Source organism: Paramisgurnus dabryanus, chromosome 20, assembly GCF_030506205.2.
Source record: "Paramisgurnus dabryanus chromosome 20, PD_genome_1.1, whole genome shotgun sequence".
Classification (NCBI taxonomy): Eukaryota; Metazoa; Chordata; class Actinopteri; order Cypriniformes; family Cobitidae; genus Paramisgurnus; species Paramisgurnus dabryanus.
In genome coordinates this window covers 13692666-13712406 of record NC_133356.1, presented here as the reverse complement: position 1 = coordinate 13712406, position 19741 = coordinate 13692666, and the positions used below count along the sequence as shown (strand labels likewise).

The 19741-nt window shown below is 36.5% G+C and overlaps 1 protein-coding gene across 3 annotated transcripts in view; it reads left to right on the top strand.

Annotated features, from left to right (window-relative positions):
- Positions 1-17567, top strand: part of antxr1d (ANTXR cell adhesion molecule 1d) — a 45385-nt gene extending 27818 nt beyond the window's left edge. The window contains exons 10-18 of one of the 3 annotated variants that reach the window (XM_065296532.2): positions 2307-2405; positions 3148-3217; positions 6113-6191; positions 6595-6690; positions 8508-8546; positions 9336-9434; positions 9802-9969; positions 10065-10145; positions 16538-17567. In XM_065296532.2, the coding sequence (XP_065152604.1) occupies positions 2307-2405; positions 3148-3217; positions 6113-6191; positions 6595-6690; positions 8508-8546; positions 9336-9434; positions 9802-9969; positions 10065-10145; positions 16538-16795 (989 nt within the window). In that variant the 3' untranslated portion in view covers positions 16796-17567. Of the gene's footprint in view, positions 1-2306; positions 2406-3147; positions 3218-6112; positions 6192-6594; positions 6691-8507; positions 8547-9332; positions 9435-9801; positions 9970-10064; positions 10152-16537 lie in introns of those variants that run through there. The other 2 variants (XM_065296531.2, XM_065296534.2) reach the window with 2 other exon arrangements.
- The last annotated feature ends 2174 nt before the right edge of the window (positions 17568-19741 follow it).

The window sequence follows — 19741 nt, the reverse complement described above, 5'->3', positions numbered from 1 at the left end:
AGACTGCGCTGTCATTCACTGTCTGCCCATCACTAAATGATGAGTCCTCATTTATAATCTTCAGAGAAATAGATACATCTATAAATTTATGCTTAAACTGTTGAAGGGAAATACGATCGACTGCTTTATGCTTTCAATCACTGAGTGAATGTTTTTATTTTATCGTAAAACTTCAGAGAAACAGATTTACTAATGCACAATGGGCTTTTTATGTCTATAATTGTGTATTGTGTCTATATCTGTCATTACACGGACCAGAATAGCACGAAAACAATGTGGGTTAAACAAATCACAAATTACACTGACTTTCAAAAAGCGTCTTGAAGAGGTTTTGCTCATTAATGCATGTAAAATAAAGTAATGTGAACTTGAGATTTTTATACTGTTATTAAACTGCACAGTATGCCCTGCAAACGCAGCTGGTGTGAAAGCACAATGGACAGGCGCAGCAAACGCTCTCCTCACGCTACGCATACGCGCTGCTCATGCTTGCGGTGTGAAACCGGCCTAAGACTTTTGCACAGTACTGTATATGTCAGATGCAAAATCCACCAAACCCACCTCTGTCAAAAACACAATAATGATATAGGCCGGATGCTTTCGACGTGTATTGTATGTTCATAAAATACTTTCGCTTCAATTCCACTTAATCACGGCCTCAGACTATTCAGAAATATTGGTTTGTTGGCAGAATTCGTTAGACGAATAAGCAGATCAAAAATCTGCTTATTATTGAAAAACAAAAAGGCAAATAAAAAACGGCTATTCAAAAAACTGCGTTTACGTGGGATTTGGAGATTTGTCAGGTTTCTTGTAGGTATTGACGTCACCACCTATAGTACATATTCATTCAAAAAGCTGACGGGAAATCTGTCTTAAGCTATACTGTTGTATCTCTTCTCATATCTGCAGAACCTGTACAGTAAATTTAACATGAACTTTGATTTTCGCGGTTTCTCTGCCAACTGCTTCAGTTGAGCGGAGACTTTTACGCGTTACTTTGCGCTTACATCCACGTGTGATGTTTATCTTTTACTGCAAGAAAGCCAGTTAAGGTTTTTACATGCCAAGCTAAATCTGGGAAATCAGCAAAAATTCCTGTGCTGATCGTTTTTTTGCTTACGCTGTTTATGGGCTTACCCCGATAAAAGAAAAATGCAGTTGCATGACCCAGTGTGATTGAGCATAATCGGCGTAAGATAATCAGAGACTTTTTTAGAAGTGGAGATTTTGACATGTACTTTGAGGGTTTTGCAGCAAAAGAGTCAAATTTGTTAAATACTAATGAAATAACTATTTGTGAAAAAAGGGCATACTAACTAAGTAATAACCTTTATCATTGCCATTAAGGTGAAATTACTGAACATATGAGCCTGATAAAAATGACTCATTTACTAGAAAACATGTTGGATAGTCTTAGAGGGGTTTGCATTTAAGCTCTTCATATATATGTTTTCACATATACTCTTCATTTATGTAACTTAATAAATTCATAATGGCTTACAAAAAAGTATAATAGTTATAAGTAGAAAACAGAAAGCTACATGCTTTTTACTGTAATATTCTCTTGACCTTTTAATCCCAATGTCTCTCCCTGATGGCTCACTAAACCAAATGTTTTCTTATGCTGTGAACTTTCGACATTTAAATGTTAAAGGTTGTACAAGCACATCCTTTGAGGTGTAGCATTATTCAGAAATGAATGGCGTACGCAGAAAGAAATTTACTCTGATCCACTCAAATCTCCCTCAAACACACACATGGATGCCCTCAATGCCACCACTAAGGTCACATCCACTTTGTGTCCTCTGACGCCTGCTGAGACAGTTTCTAAGTGAGCATGTTATTCTCTCTAACATATGCTTCTTAGCAGCCGTCATTGGGTCTACAGCATCGCCTAAGGGATCTCAAAGGTCAGGCAGACAGCTTTGTCGGCCACCAACACAGCACCCCCAGTTACAAATCTCCAAGAGATTTGTGAACCTCTTCACTTTTATTATTAGCACCAGTGGAGCATATGCATTTTTTTTGCCTTGTTGAGTTGAGTGTTCCTGAAAGGATGGAAAAATAAACCCTCCAGCTGAGCACACTTTATAATTCCACAGTATATGCGTTTTTTTTTATAAAGGTCTACATGAGACAAAGATCTACAAGAGCACTGGCACAGCCTTGCAGGGTTTTCTCCTTAGTAGTTAAATATGACATTTTAAAATAACAAAAAACTTTTGAGCACTTAATGTTTTTTGCTCATATTGGTTATGCAGCAGAGTGACTGAAATGTTTATTATTGTTTTGATTTCCCTAAGATTCTTTCCAAGTTGTTGTGAGAGGAAATGGATTTTTGCATGCAAGAACCATCAATCAGGTTCTGTGCAGCTTTAGAGTCAACGAGACGGTTACACTGAGTAAGTGACTACATTGCAAGGACCATGTGTCCCTTAAAAACTATGCATATAACACACTAATTCATACATATATTTATATTTATATATATATATATATATATATATATATATATATATATATATATATATATATATATATATACAGTACTTTGCAAAAGTCTTAGGCCACCACCACCAGACTTGTTGTTTTAGAAGTTTTAATGTCCATCCATATTTATTTTTCATTTTATTTTATTAAGATACAAACAGAAAATACAGGAAATGCGTACAAAAAAATAAATTTTAGGACTAAATGTCTTCTTAAGGCATCGTCAGTGTTTAGTGTGACCTCTCTTGGCCCTAAACACATCTTGAGCGTTTTTGAGCAGAATGAAGTAAAAAGACTAATTTCTTTAAAATTAGAAATTAGGATTTAATTTTATTTAGGTTTAAGAGATTTTGCAGTTTCCTGCTATTGCTCAAGTGAGGGCAGTTTACCCTAAAAACGTGACACATCAGTTTATACAGTTTTTAATACTATATACACATTTCCTGTATTTTCTGTATTCTATTAAAGAGACTGAAAAACACTTATATATGATCACTATAACATTGCAAAAACAACAAATATAGTTTTGGCATGGTGGCCTAAGTCTTTTGCACAGTACTGTGTATATATATATATATTAATGAGAATCAAATTGGAAATATTATTCTTTAAACAGAAATATGAATATATATTTTTAATTCAACTTATTTCCAGATGAGAGACCTGTCAGTATTGAAGACACTCTGCTACTTTGCCCCGCACCGGTCATAAATGAGCCTGGAAAGTAGGTGCTCTTCACTGTACCATTTTAAATATATTTTATTACATGTTGGTATCCTTTTAAAATTAGGGTCGGTGTCATTTAGAATTACTTTAATTTGTCATGCCCTATATACACCCTGACCCATTGAGACACCAGGCATGTGGTGTAAAAAGGCAGAGATGAGCATAAGACACTACGAGTGATTAACCACCATGGTGTTGTTTTTAGCAAGTGTGCACGTTAGCTCAAGACGTTGGTGATGTTCCCTGCTGAAATACAGAGCTGCACATATCCACATCAGACAGAGCAAAGCCCCCAACAGTGACTGCAGGTTTCTTCTGAAGCCTTACACAGCATATGAGCTGCTGGTGTCTCATTTTATTCGAGACTCCTAAATAATAATTATGTGTACCGTCAGCTCCAGACACAGTGAGGATTGTTTTGTAAATTTTCACTGCCTCACATTGAGGGTTTCCCTTGTGACACCACGAGCAAACTGAACACACTGTATATTGCATTGTGCTAGATTTCCTAATGTGGCACAAACACTTGGAAGTAAAAGCTTACTACAATGAATGGCTAACAGGTTTGCATATTAAAACACTGCTGTGATGTACTCTAAAAACAATATGGGTAATTTGAGTTAAAACAAAGTGTAAATACAGTATAAATATCAAAATTAAATCTGTAACAGACACCTTTGAATAAGCAATATTCATTACATTTCTTTTATGGACATGTGTGAGCTTGTAATGGGATTATTATTAAAAGTCATAGTTCAGCATTTTCTATTTAATGTGGAATTCGGAGACAGGGTGGGAAATGTTCAGCAGTGTGCTAAATGTTTGACACTGCAATGTTTGACTTCCATTGCATTCCTCTTGGGTGGATAACAACTCTAAACCTCAGAGACCAGCAGGCTTATGCATGTAGACACAGGAACTTGACAGATAAGCCATATCTAAGCTGGGACAGCAAAGCTATGCATGTCCAAACTTTAAACAACAAACAATCTGTAATGAAAACGAAGTGTATCCTCACTGGAGATTGCCCAGTGTGATATGAGAATCTTAACTCAACCTTTTGAGTTCACTACTAAAACACGTTTTAAATCTTGGTTGAGATAAAGATGGGCTTTTCATGTGACTTGCCTATAAACGTCAAAACCAACAGTGCTATATCTAGTTTCCCCAGCAACTTAAAAAAAAAACTTTCGCCCCAACATCATGTTTGGCTCTACTACAGGCACACAGAGCGATGGTTTGCTGAAAGATGTCTCAGCTTTTTCGATTTAGGCAATCCTTATTTCTTTAGTGTGGTGGGGGAGATGAAAATAAGTTACTAAAGGGGTATTGCCCCATCCTCTCTCTCTCTTTCATGTCTGTCCTACGCACCCCTTCCAGTGCCACTCTGTAGGCAGGCAGGGGGAGGGATTGAAAGGGGGCAAAACAGGAAGAAGGTGGAGGGGTCCAGTGACAGATCCATCTCATTTTCCATCAATCAGGAAGGGACTGGCTCTTTTTGAGCACGTCTTCAGAAGGCCTCTCAGTCACTATGCGTTTAGGTGACAGCGCTGACAGCTTCGTCTCACGAGACGTGGGTGCAGAGAAGGCAGTCTGTGCACTTTGCCTTTTCTCATCCCTCGGAAATACAAGATTACCACACACACACAGCCTTCTACAATGCAATAAGTTTGTGCGGAAATCATTTTAATCAACATTCATGTTACATCACAACATTAATGGGATAGTTCGGCCAAAAATGATATTAAACCCATGATTTACTCACCCCCAAGCTGTCCGAGATGCATATGTCCATCATTTTTCAGACAAACACATTTTCAGTTATTTTAGAAAATGTTTTAGATGTTTCAGTCAATCAAATGTAAAGTAATGAGGTCCACATCCTTCAAGTCCCAAAAATGCGCATCCATCCTTAACAAAAGAAATTAAAACGGCTCCACCATGATAAACAAAGGCCTTCTGAGGGTAATCTGCACCGTTTTGTTGTAGAAATATCCAAATTTGAAACTTTTTTTAAACAAAAATAACTAGCTTTCGGTAACGCCGCCATCTTTAGACTCTTCTATATTCAGGAGAGAGTATCAGTGTAATGTACGCACATTTCTTAGTGACGTATGACAAATACGGAGGGCGGGGCCACAGAGCAGCAGCACAGAAGCCTCCATAAACTGCGTAGGCTCTCATCCTGAATGCGGACGCGACTAAGATGGCGGCGTTACCGGAAGCTAGTTATTTTTGTTTATAAAGTTTTAAATGTGGATATTTCTACAACAATACTGTGCGGATTACCCTCAGAAGGCCTTTGTTTATCATCGTGAAGCCGTTTGGATTTATTTTGTGAAGGATGGAGCACATTTTTTTGGACTTGAAGGACGTGGACCCCATAACTTTACATTTGATTAACTGGAAGATCTAAAACATTTTCTAAAATAACTGAAAATGTGTTAGTCTGAAAAATGATGGCCATATGCATCTCGGACGGCTCAGAGTCCAAGATGCCAAAATACTTCCTGTCAGATATGGACATCATAGTGCGACAAAAACATTGCCTCTGCAAAAAATTAAAGCACACTTCTACATCAATGACTTTTTACCCATGCCCATCACTCCACACATTCATGTAGTAAAAAATGTAGCAAAGCAGGCAAGGATAATAAGTTGATACGCATTGCTTTCCTTGCAATCCTAACATGAAACAAATTGAATCACATTAAAAGCGTTCATCAGTAAGATACTGATCATTTCCTCTTTATTTTACTGTATATTTTTTTTTAAACAGCAGTTTTTCATAGAGAATGAAAATAAAAGATGATTGGATCCAACAATAATGTAGGTTTGTGTAAGAATGTGCAACAATGTTTTTACTATGTTTATGAATATTTTTATGTTGCAGAGTGATATACTTGCAGGTTAGCATGAATGAGGGTTTGTCCTACATCACAAGCTCTGTGCACATCACCACCACAGAGTGTGTAAGTACATCTAACAAAAAAATGCATCTATCCGCTTAAAACATTTTTATTCAAGACTATTTAGCTTTGCTATGTACTATCTATCACTTGTTTTCTATTTTCTGTTTTCGCTCTTGGTCTTTATTTTTACTCCTGTGAGGTCTCCTCTGCTTTCTTTCATCAGAGGAGTCTGATTTTCACGTAAGTTCTTATAAGCCATTAATTGACAAAATCCTGAGGCCAACAGGGTGGGCCAATAGTTAAGTAAAATGGGGTCAGATTCTGTTTCGTTCTAAAACGTAAACTAAACATCATCGTTTCGTTCTTCTAATCCATGGATTAAAACGAGTCATTTTCTTCCGGGCGCTTCTGTTGTACGCAAACATGCATTACTCACAAAGATGTTTGTCTCTCTTGAGTGCAGTTTGATGGAACCATCCTGCTCATCTCATTACTGGCTGTTTTTCTGTTGCTGGGTCTAGTGCTGATGTGGTGGTTTTGGCCCCTGTGCTGTACACTGGTATGTCAGTCTCTGATTCAACCTATATCTAATCACTGTTCACATTGACCCCCAAATGAGTGTTTTAAATACTATATAGTATTTTGAATATACAGTATCTAGACTCCTTCTTCTATTCCAACTAAAAGAATCATGTGTAGTTAATGTATGCAACAAAGTGTGGCTCAAAGGTGCATTGTGTAACTTTTAGGAGGATCTCTTGACAGAAATGCAATTTAATATACATAACTATATTTTCAGTGGTGTATAAAGACCTTCAGAGGTGGACACTACTTGAGTATTTTAGTTAAATTTTTCAAGCATCTTTGTGTTTGTCTTGGGAAAAAATTTACTTGACTAAAAAATGTTCACTACATTCTAAAGCATAGAATCATACTGTGTATTTCTTTTATATTGCATATTAAAATTGATTTAATACCTAATTACATAAACATTGTGTACTTTTACTTTTCTTGAGTAAAAGTAAAAAAACCTAGATGTTTAATGTACTTAAATATTAAATATAAACCAAAAACTTGAAATTATAAAAATGTAGTGGAGTAAAAATTATGATAATATGCTTTGGAATGTATGTTTTCCAAAGAAAACACTCATATAATACGAATACTTGAAAATTTACTTTTATGAAAAAATTTAAAATACTTAAGTAGTGTCTGCCTCTGAAGACCTTACACAATGAACCGTTTTTATCTACAGTACATACACCACGGGTCACCTTACATAAAAGTAGCCATTTGGCACCGCCATGTTTTTACAGTAGCCCTAAATGGACAAACTGCTCTACAGAACAAGTTTTGTAACTACGTTGTCTCAGTTGACGACATGTTTGTCCTGTGGTGGCTACCGTAGCTTCTCTATGCGTTTCGAAAGGGAGGGACTGAGCTGTTGGTTGCCATTCGCAAATCTTATTGCTAGATTTTTCCAAACTTTGTTTCTTTCTTCTTTTGAACACAAAAGATATTTTGAGATAAATGATGGTTAACACAAAGTTGACGGTACCAATTGATCTCCATAGTACAAAAAAAATAATACTATGGAAGTCAATAGGTACCGTTATTTGTGTGCTTACCATCATTTATCAATATTTATACCACGGGGCTGTTGAATTCTTGATTCTGATTGGCTGAGAAATGTTCCATGGGTGTTGATTATTTTTCAATAACTGCACACCTAACCTTTAAAATGTCTTAAAAATAGGCACCAGAGCAATATTTTTGGTAACCGTGGTATAAGCGGAATAATTGATTCCGGTCCTTTAAATTATTTGAAAATAATGCACACCCGTGGTGTAACGGTACTCCGCTTCACGTCGTGTCGCATTACCAATTTGGGTGTGCATTATTTTCTTATAATTTAACGGCCTGTCGTCAATTATTCCTTACATCTTATATGTGTTCAACCGAATAATGAAACTCATACAAGTTTAAAACAACATGAGGCTGAGTAAATGGTGAAAGAGTTTTCATTTTTGGGCAAACTGTCCCTTTAATTGCCTAAATACGTTTGGGGCAACTGTATATATGTAGAGATTTTAAATAAACAAATGAGAGCAACGCAAATTCTTATCAGCAGAATGAAAATAACATTCAATATTTTTTGTCTATATTGATATAAACCATAGACATACATACCAACTCAGTTTGTGTTTGCATACCTATACAATGATAAAACAAATTTCCCCTCTGGCCACAATGGCACAATCCCAATCCCCCCCAAACATTATGCAACATGATGTTGTTATACTTTTATTATACATATTTTTATCTTATATATCATAAGTCATTACATTCTTTAACTATAAATTATTGTGCTTTCAGGTCATCAAGGATCCGCCTCCACCACCACCCCCTGAGCCTGTGAGTCTAACTAACTCTCTTATTACATGTATGAAAACACAGCCTTTAATAGAACATACAGTTTAATGAACCATGGAAATTTACCGCAGATATAAATCAGGACACTAAAAAAAAGATTGCATGTGATAAAAACAAATATTGAACCTGATTTAAGTGCCTACCAGAAATACCATCATTCCTTTTAAGCCACATTTTTTCCCTAACTCTGCCAGTTTAGGCTACTATTAGTGTAAATTATTTGACTCGTATATGACTCAGATTCTTTGTCCGTCACCATTTAAGGGCATTTTCAACCTCAGATACACACTTGGTCTGCGCAGACCACACTGTTTACTGAGGAGAACCACAGCCATGAAAAATAAAGACGCTTGGCAGTGTAAGTGACCGCAGCAGGCAGGAAGATTGAATGGCAAAATGCAGGAAAAAAGCCTTATAATGATCCTCTTGTGTTTGCTTTGTTACCGGAGGTCAAAGGCAAGCAGTCACCGAGGCTGATGGGAAATAAAAGAGCTTTGTGGAAATGGCTTTAGAGTGTGCATCTGTGCTACTGAGAGCGTAAACAAGGCGCTCTGTCTCTGGGGCTTCTATGGGCGGAAGTTTCCCTTTGATATAAAGACACAATGCGGTCGCTACTTTTGTGGCTGATTTACTTGACTGCATCTTTGTGTTTATTTTTTATATGTAGACTAATGTTTAGATTATGCTTTCTGTGGATTTAAAAAATAAATATATCTACAAAAATAAATATGAGTGTTATGACATGACATGACATGTTTGTTTGCTCAGCAGGGCTCTGATGATGAGGATGGCATGCCCAAGAAAAAATGGCCTACAGTAGATGCCTCCTATTATGGAGGAAGAGGAGTGGGTGGAATCAAAAGGATGGAGGTGATGTTATCTGTGCCGCATATTCTTGTTCTCACAGGGTGCGATAAGGTGTCATTTGATCATAGGTTAACACAGGCTACAGGGGAATAAAGACCACATATGCCGTTGTGATGTTATGAACCCTCAAGCCATTAGAACACATCACTGTGACCTTAAATGCTCGCTGTCTGTCTAGTGCCAAAACTAGATCATATGACATCGCAAGACACGTCAGTGCCTGTAGACTTAGCTGCTATAATTTGCAACAGTAGTAACTATTGTAAAAATAGATGCTTTACTTCACACCTGCAGTGGTTATTGCATGCACTTAATAACTTAATAATAGTTTACATAGGTTATAAGTGGTCTGTGTTTCTGGGGGTTGTAGGTGCGTTGGGGTGATAAGGGCTCCACGGAGGAAGGAGCTAAACTGGAGAAGCCAAAGAACGCTATAGTGAAAATGCCCGATCAGGAGTATGAGCCCTATGAACCAAAACCTAGAAAGCCTGATGGACACAGGTTTGCCCATCACAGAAAGTGGTACAGTCCTATTCAGGTACACATTTTTCCACTACATTTGTCATCGCTTTGTAATGTTTATTCTTAAAACGTTTTTGAAAGGTTTTACTGCACAGTTCTGTTCTCTTATAGGGAAAGCTGGACGCTTTGTGGGCCTTTTTCCGCAGAAGATACAACCAAGTGTCACTCATGAGACCTCAACGCGGAGATCAGGTATGATCATAAACTACTTACAGACTCAATACTATGTACAGAATAATGACTTGACACATATTTGTGACCCTGGACCACAAAATCTGTTTTAAGTAGCACGGGTATATTTAAAGCTATTACCTACAGTAAATATTTCAAAATTTAGCAGTTGCTAATGACTTCATTTGGACAAGCGATTTTATCAACATTTAGATTTTTTGCACCCTCAGATTCTAGATTTGATAAAAAAAATCCTTGCGATCGGTTTTGTGGTCCATGGTCACATTTGTGCTTGAATAAATAGTTCAACTTTTCCTCATAACACCAATCTGGGTCTTTAGTTATTTGTAAACGTTCTTTAATGTAAAAATTATTGGTTTCTGCTTTTATTGTTGAAATAGTTTTTGTTGTTGCATCCAAGTTTGTTATTTGTAGATTGGAAAAATCTGCTCAATTCAAGTTTCAATCGATGAATGCATGTATTAGCAGTGCATTTACTTAAAGGGACATTTAACTTTTTTTGAAAATGTGCTTATTTTCCAGCTCCCCTAGACTTTAACATTTGATTCTTACCGTTTTAAAATCCATTCAGGAGCAGGGGACTATTTTCGGGCAGTGTGTAATATCATTGTGCCTCCTGCAGCCATGTTACAGCAGCAAAGTCATTGATTATTATGCCAGAATGAGAGTATAGTCCGAACCATATCTGCATAGAAAATCACAACTTTTAATTTTCTTCGGCCTTAGTATACGATGTAACTACAGAAGAGTCAAGTTTAAAATAAAAATATTGAAACTCTTTGGTTATTTTTTAGCGTGATGCTAACGGTCTAATCAGATTCAATGGATTGTGCTTAGCTATGCTAAAAGTGCTAGCGCCAGACCCGTAGATCAGCTGAATGGATTCCAAAACAGTAAGAATCAAATGTTTAACTCTAGGGGAGCTGGAAAATGAGCATATTCTCAAAAAAAGTGGAGTGTCCCTTTAAGACACTAACATATCAATTATAAACTGATTTTTAAAGGGGGTTTAAAGCTATTTCATGCATTCTTACTTATTAACACTGTTTAGAAGTTGGATTCCTCAGTTGGACGTATGACTGAGTATTTCTGTGCCGAATGCACTTTGCCAGGGTTTGTACAAGTTTTGGAAAGTTTTTTCAAACATGAAAGATTCAAACATAACAGTCTTGCTTTATTTCTTTTATGGGCAATTTCACAGCATGAAGTACAGTGGAAGTCCTTATATGGGCACTTTAACCAGAATAGCGCACGTACACCTCAAGAGCTGACACGAAATCAACGTCACCAAAGAAGCGTGTTGTTGTTTGTGAGGGAAATGTTAGCTTGTTTAGCTTCTCAAAGAGTGTGTGTGTGTGTGTGTGTGTGTGTGTGTGTGTGTGTGTGTGTGTGTGTGTGTGTGTGTGTGTGTGTGTGTGTGTGTGTGTGTGTGTGTGTGTGTGTGTGTGTGTGTGTGTGTGTGTGGCTTGCTCATGACTCACTCCACCCGCGGTACACCTCCAGTTGGACTTCTTTGGAAATAATCTGTACAGCTGATCTGTCTTTTATATATCTGATAAAACTTAATACTCTTTGATATATGAAGGATGTAATACCACTCTATAGGTACTCAAGATTAACATAAGATAAGCAGAAAAGCGTGTGTCATGTGAGCTTTAATGTATTTTAGTTTCATGGTCACATTCAAACAGTCATGTTTTCATCAATTATTTTGCTACTTTTAGTATTTTACACTTGGGTCCCAGCCCCAGAATTGTAATGTTAAAAAAGGGAAATCCATCAGTATCCCCAAGTTCCTTTAGTTGGAGAAACACCCTCATGTTTTTTTAGGCGTTATGGTTCAGTGCAACTTTCCCATCCCTACTAAGCATGCTCAGTAGGCGAGACAGGAAATAGCAGTGTAATTGCGTTGTGTTCTCATGCCGCTCATAATTCCTCCCCACATGGAACGGTCGTGTGGCTGAGCACAGTCTCTCATTCTCCTGCTGTCTTTGTAAGAGACATCGCTCGGTTTCTGCTTTCTCTTTGCAGCCTGCATTATTCCATCAGCACACGCTGTGTCATGGCAACACATCTGTGTGGCAATGAAAGGCATCTTTCATGTGGGACACAGTATCACAGGCTGTACAGTATGATCCCAGTATAACTCCACTGTCCGCTGTAGATAGACTGATCTGATTTACTTGGGTTGTATTCTTCACAACTTCATAATGGGCCGCTTGTCTGAGGGGCCGCCAATGTCCAGCTGCTCTGTGGAGCTTTAGAAGATGTTGGTGAAGACGACAGAATCTCTAAAGGAGATGGTTTGGTTAGAAACAGCTGTGCCATTCAGGGAAGATTTGGGTGTAGTTTTGCCCACCTGCAACACAATACATCATGAGATGTGCTGCTTAGACATCAGGCACACAAACGGCTCGCTGTGCCCAGACAAGACCCATGCTCAGACATAGACGGTCTAATCTCCGTTTTAGTCCGGATCTTAGTTTCTCATTTCCTGACTTTGCATCTCTTCAGACTGATTTTTTTTAGCTGTATTATTATTATTATTATTATTTTAATTGTTATTATGAATTTAAGCTTTTTACCTCTATAATTCTGAACGTGTTTGACCTAAACTAATGTTACACAGATGCTTCTTGGGTCAAACTCCTTACCCATATGCTTGAGCAGACACATTGTGTTGCAGAGGTGACAGCCTTGCTTTAGTGCATGCTCATAGTTGTTGTCCAAAGAAAGAAGCTCTTGTTGTTGAAAATCTTTGTTGGTCTTTTTGTTCGCCTAGTTTACAAGGTTCCCCTCACATGGTCACTATCTGCCCCCTCATGTCCGAGTGCCATTAACATTCCAGACAAAGAAAATCTGTGGAATAGAAAGTGTTTGTGTTTTGTTTTTCATAATGGCCCGCATGAATGTTAAAGTTGTGACAAGAAAGACTCTGGTTAACAGAGGGAAGTGGCTTTTTAACATAATTTATGACTCGAGCCGAATGACTTGCTTCTCCAATTGTTCTCCTGAGTTACCTCTCCTGTCTCTTTTTATGCCACTAGAGTAACCGAAACTTGGTGGTCTCATTTAACAGCTTATTAAACAGAGAGACCCATAACATGACATGGGGCCAATTCAGCAAGGGGGCGAGCTGAGTTTTATTGTGATGGGCCATTGTCAGGTTGGCGGGGGGTGGTGGTGAATGATTCGGGTCTGCCCGGCTGGAGAGCAAAGCCATCACTTTGTCGGTCGTGTGCGACGAAATGGACAATTTGGCAAGCAGAACAGCAACAGGCCTGCACGAGGGTGAACATATGGTCCGAATGAGAATGGAGACTCATGAATACCAGGCAGATGTGAGTGGAGGAAGAGAACAGAATAAGGAGAAATCTGTCCATATGCCGTTTAAACCACTGTGGATGGCCTCAAGCAGGCTGCAAGCTTCTACTGCTTTAGACGGTGGTGGTGGTGATGGAGATAAAAGGTGACTGTATTAAACCACAGTCGAGACACAATGCCCTTGTCTATACTTTTCTATACAGTTTAAATTTAGTCAGAAGACATAAATGAGCTAAATTAACACTTGAATATTCATTTGCATACTTGCATTTTTCATACCTCCATAATGCAACAAGAGAAATTAGAAGTTTAGTGAGGAAAATTTGTTTTTAAAGATATAAGAAACCCATTTTGTGGAGTTTGTTTGTTTTTTATTGTTTATGCAGATTACTGCAGTTGTGACAGCACTCATTTGCTATAACACAAGTTTCCAGTGTTGGGGAAAGTTACTTTTAAAAGTAATGCGTTACAATATTAAGGTACTCCCCAAAAAAGTAACTAATTGCGTTACTTAGTTACTTTTCATGAAAGTAATGCTTAAGTTACCTTTTTAGTTACTTTTGCATTACTTTTTCTTGGCTGAGGCTTGATCTCTTTCCGGCCTTACAGGTGTTTTTTATGACTGAAAAGTTCTGCATTCAGAAATTGCATATTTCATCACAAAAATGTCGAGCTCTGGCCTGCCATCTCAGTTTCTGACTTAAACTGTTCCCACACAAGCGTGTATGCATAGAGTGCATAATGTGACTACGTTCAATTTAATTCAGTACATCATTTTTTTAATAAAATTAATTAAAGCTAAAAAAGTTACTTACATTACGTTTTAAAAAAAGTAACTCAAATATTAATGTGTACATTTAAAATGTAAACTGTTACTTTACTTTATTATTACGTAATGCACGTTACTTGTAATGCGTTACCCCAATACTCAACACAACAACACTGAAAAAAACAACTTGTAAAATTTACTTTAAAAAATTCTCAATAATTTGCACTAACTTTTTTAAAGTAAAATTTACTGTTTTTTTAAGTACAACTTGCCTACTAAAATAAAATAAAATCTAATTAATAATGCATGAAAAACATATTTTAAATAATTAAGTAAATGTTACTTCATTATTTTTTTTAGAAGTTAGATTTATTTTAATCGTTTAGGTAAAGTCTATTAGTTTTTTTTTTTTTTTTGAAAATTGAAGCATTACATTTTAATATTAAATAAATTAAGTATTAAATAAATCGTATTTACTGTGTTATTTTCTTTAACATAGTTCTATAGACTTAGTTATTTTTGATGTTTTAAATGGCATTATAACACAAAATTCATATAAACTTGATTCTGAACAGAAACACACACAAACTGCGTTTTTTTACATTCATTGTCAGCGCTGTGGAGAGAAATACAATATAATGTTCTGAACAGGGTTCATGTAAAGAAAACCTGATCACCTGAACGGTGACTTCACAAAATTATCATTTACAACAAAACTGTCAAACTACATCAATAATATAAGAGCTTAAACCTTTATGACATTTTATTAACACATTTTTAAGTAGTTAAATTCTTATCAGTTCTTATTCTGTGATAAATCTTAAAAAATATTCAGGCGCAAAGGATTGTAGGTATTCCTTACAACATGTGCAAATAAATTTAAGTTAATTTTACTAGATTTTTTCTTGTTTAATGGATTTAATATTCTTAAGTTAAATTAACTAAGATTTTTTACTTGAATCTGCTAAAGATTTTGATTAAAATTTATTTAATTATTTAGGCTATGTGCAGTGACTATAAAACAGTTAAATAATACAAGAAAATATCTAATAGGACTTACTTTTCCCACACAGTTCATTTTCTACATGAATTAATTGTGTATTTATCATAATTTTTGTCAAATTTTCGTCATCAGAAGAGTGTACATGAACTGTATGCGCACCGCCATATTTTTGGTACCCCGGCAGGTCGCGTATGCACCTAAAGGGGAATGTAGCCCAGGAGATGCATTGCATTTTGTCAAAATGCGCACACGTCGAACGTCTGTGTACATGTACAAGTCAAACTATACTTTGCAAAGCATACACGTAAAAATACAGACTATAATTCGGGTTTGACAGTGACAATGTGCATGCATCCGTTAAAACAGTCTATAGTGTTTCTTATTGGGTTTTTTTATTGCATTTTTTTAACATGGTCTTCTTATAATTTACCCCCCCCCCCTTTTAGCAGATCTTCAAAAATTAGTTATTGTGATTTTCACATTCTCTAAAAAACCTTCAAAGTGAAGCACAGTTTTAACTTTCATTTCAAAGAAGTTCCTGTTTATTTATTAATTCAGTTTACAAGTATGCATGTATCAATTTTTTTTGTGTGAAAAGATTTAGATGCAGCTTTGTGTCACTGCACTTGCATATGAATACATCACATTTCTTAAGCCTTGTGAACACAAACACCAAAAGTGCGTATTGTGGGGGATCCAGTGTCATCCAGAGTTTCATTTTTTGTACTTAATGAGGCGTAAGTTGACTTCTGAATGGCTTTGGTCAGTCATTCTCTAAATTTGAACCCCAGAAACCCCAATTCCTTCTATAAGATCCGCATTTCTGACATCAATGAATCACTTCATTTTTAGGAATGTAAGCTTTCTCAGAGACCGACCTCTTTACTATGTGATCCAACATGGTTTTCACAAATAGCTATTCTTCCCTAAGCTCTCCGCTGCGAGTCTTCAACCCCACCCCCATGATTTTAGGGACAGAATTGCAGTTGACAGCTGAGTTTCTGAATGTCTGAAGTGCTGTGGGTTCATCTCCTGGGCATTTCAAGCAAGTTAACAAGAAAACGCAGGCTAGGATCAGCTGCAGAAGATCTTGAGCTTCTGTTTTCCAGTCCTACACAAGATCTCTAACTTGTCACTTCTGGTATTTATCCCTCATGTCAAGAAAAAAGAAGAAAAACTATATATCAATACAAAATATAAAGAACTTGGCCTTAGTTTTATTTTTGGAGAGGTTGTTACTGATAGCAGTGAAGTTTCTAACTGAGAGTGATTCAGCCATCTGTTCTGTTACTGCAGGGGCGATGCATCAACTTTACCAGGGTGAAAGCAGAGGAGCCAAGGTCACCTCCATGCAGCCACCTTTCACCTCCGCCACCCCCTCCAGACCATCAGCCACTAATGCGGCCGACCGTATCTCCTCCGCCCAAAAGACCACCATCCCGGGGACCCTCCATTAACCGCACAGCCCCAGGACCTCCACCGGCCCGAGCGCCCCCAGCCCCCCGTATACCCCCTCCATCGCGACCCCCACCCTGCCCTGGGAACAGGCAATGAGAACAATACTGGGCATTTACAGCTACCCTAAAATCACAGCTTTTTATCCAAATTTGTAATATTTACTAAAGCTACTAGTTCCTTGCCATTTCGGACTGTAGGTTGGTTGATGTAGATTTTGTCAGAATGGAAGTCGATCAAATGTGGCCCATCTAAATACTGATATAAAATCATCTTAGATCATGTTAAGAACATTCAGTAAAAAAAAACTTTAATATTTATACACTGAGTAAGGATTTGTCAATGATTTAAATCAAACTGCTGGTAATCTTATTGACTTTACCCTGGATTTTACAGACACTATTACGATTTTACAGGTCACAAATGTATGTCTTTACCATAAATAGAGGCGCTGCAGCGATGCATGTGAATAACTGAATAAGACTTAAAGCACTTATTAACTTTTGAATGTTGACAATTAATATTTGTGTGTTAAAATTAGCATGTAAATTTGTATTGTGCCCCGTTTTAGCTTTTTAGTTTAACTGGCCATCATTAAAAGATACATTTTAATGTGTTATGACTGCGGGGCAGTACATACCACTTATTTATTTAGCCTTGGGTTCCTGGTTGGCACTTGAATAGAAAATGACACTGTGTTCACAAATAGTACAGGACACTTAGCATGATGTTTTATATATTTTGCTTCATGTATTATTAGTCACTTGTATACAGCAAGAAAATCCTGTGCATTATCTGTATGTGTTTATCTACTTGAAATATTGGTGCTTGTGAGTGAATTTGTTATTTGGCTTTATTAATAAAAAATATTCAGCTTTATTCCTCTGTCAACATTTCCTGATGCATTGTATGTTTGAGGGTTTCCCAGGAAGCACATATGGTAAAAGAAAATAACATGGTAAAAAATGAATAACTCACTGTAAGTCGTTTTGGATAAAAACGTCTGCCAAATGCTTAATGTTAATATAGAAATGCAAAAAAAGAAAGAAAGTATTATCAGTGTAGATGGATACTGAAATTTGAAACAAAATGTTTTCATTTTTTATGACATTTATAACATTAAAAATGTAATATATAAGGTAAAAAAATATTTGTTTGTTTGTAAATAGCAAAAGAAATTGGGTTTAGGCACCTGTATTCTCATGGTATACCTCTTAAAGGTATAGTTCACTTTAAAATGAAAATTCTGTCATAATTTACTCATCCTCATGTTGTTGTAAACCTGTATGAATTTCTTTTTTCTGATGAACACAAAAGAAGATATTTTGAGAAATGATGGTAAACACACAGCAGTAAGTGACCATAGACTTCCATAGTAGGAAAAAATATTTTGGAAGTATTGTGATAAATGATGAAGAAAATATTTTGATAAATGATGGTAAGCACACAGTTGACGGTACCCATTTAATTCCATCATATTTTTTATTCCTACTATGGTCACTTACTGCTGTGTGTTTACCATAATTTCTCAAAATATCTTTGTGTTCATCAGTAAAAAGAAATTCAAACAGGTTTAGAGCAACATTAGGATGAATAAATGATGACAGAATTTTCATTTTAAAGTGAACTATCCCTTTAACATAATCTCTATACCTCTGTGAAAACATTTTCAAGTGTTTCATTTTCAGCCTGTTAAAAGCTTTATAAAAAATTCATACTTAGTGGGGTCATGAATCACATCATGGAACATGACATGATTCATATGGTCCTCTTAATGCAGCTCCTTTGGCTGGATGCAGTGAATACTCAGTCAGAAACATCAGCGTGTTGACAGAAGCTACAAAACCTGGAGCCCTGTGGCTACTCTGGAATGTTCACAAAACAGGCATTGACAGCCACACATGACTAATTTCCCTTAGCCTGCTGTGCAAAAACCATTTCATTGCTCCTTTAATAAAGAGAATTATAAGAGAATTTTTATCCTTTTAACTAAAAGACAATAAATGACCCAACTGTACAGTACATGTGTGGTATACAGTCTATATTTGATATATTATGTCTTAATCTGAAAAATGAATTTCACATGCTCTCACATTTCTGTGAAGTCAAACACTACCATCTACTGGCCAAGAATACATCAGATAGTCCTTTTAACAGTCTATCAAGAATGAATAAAGGCTCTAAAATTACAGTACAAATAAACTAAAACCAATGTCAGGATTTGTTCAAACAAATACTTTTTATATGAGCTTTTGCCATACTAGTAGCATATTTTTTTACAGTTGTATAACCTTAGAATGGGCCGGTTTTATCTACATACACTGCAGGTCCAAATCTGCATACTGTAAAAATGATTTTAATCCCAGCTATCAGTTACTAAGAGTTGCTGACATGTTTCAAAATGGTGTTATGTTTTAGGTAACAAGACAGTGATTAAAATAATATAAGGTTGAAGTTGGTGCCTTACCAACTCAGAAATCCAAAAAGAAATGTACTTTTATGCCTCCAAAACACTCTTCGTTCAAATTCTTAACCAAAACACATCCAAACTTTTCACAAATTCACAAATCATCTTCTGACAGAGAAAAAGACCAAAAGCACAGATTTCTTGGCCCTGTAGAAATATGTAAAGTAGCTGCATGGTTAGTTTGTGCCCCGCTCACCCCTAGTCTCACTTGGACCATTACAACAAATCTAGGTGAGCTTATTGCGAGGAAACGTGAAATTCAGCAGACATCATCTTTATTCTCATTCATACACAGATATCTGCTGCTAAACATCTGTGGTGCACAACATGATTTACTCAAAAACCTGTATGAGATTTTAACTAGACAGAAATTTTATTTATCAGTTATGTAATTTTATTAAGACACCAGATAAATGAAACTGCAAATGAAACCTGATATTAGTCAGTGTTATCAGGTGTTCACCACATGCATATGGGAGGGAGAAGCACTATGGGTCAGTTGCATGATGTTCTCCATGAACATCATTAAATCTTAATGTGTATCGATTTGTAACAAGGCACTTAAAAAAGCATCTTGA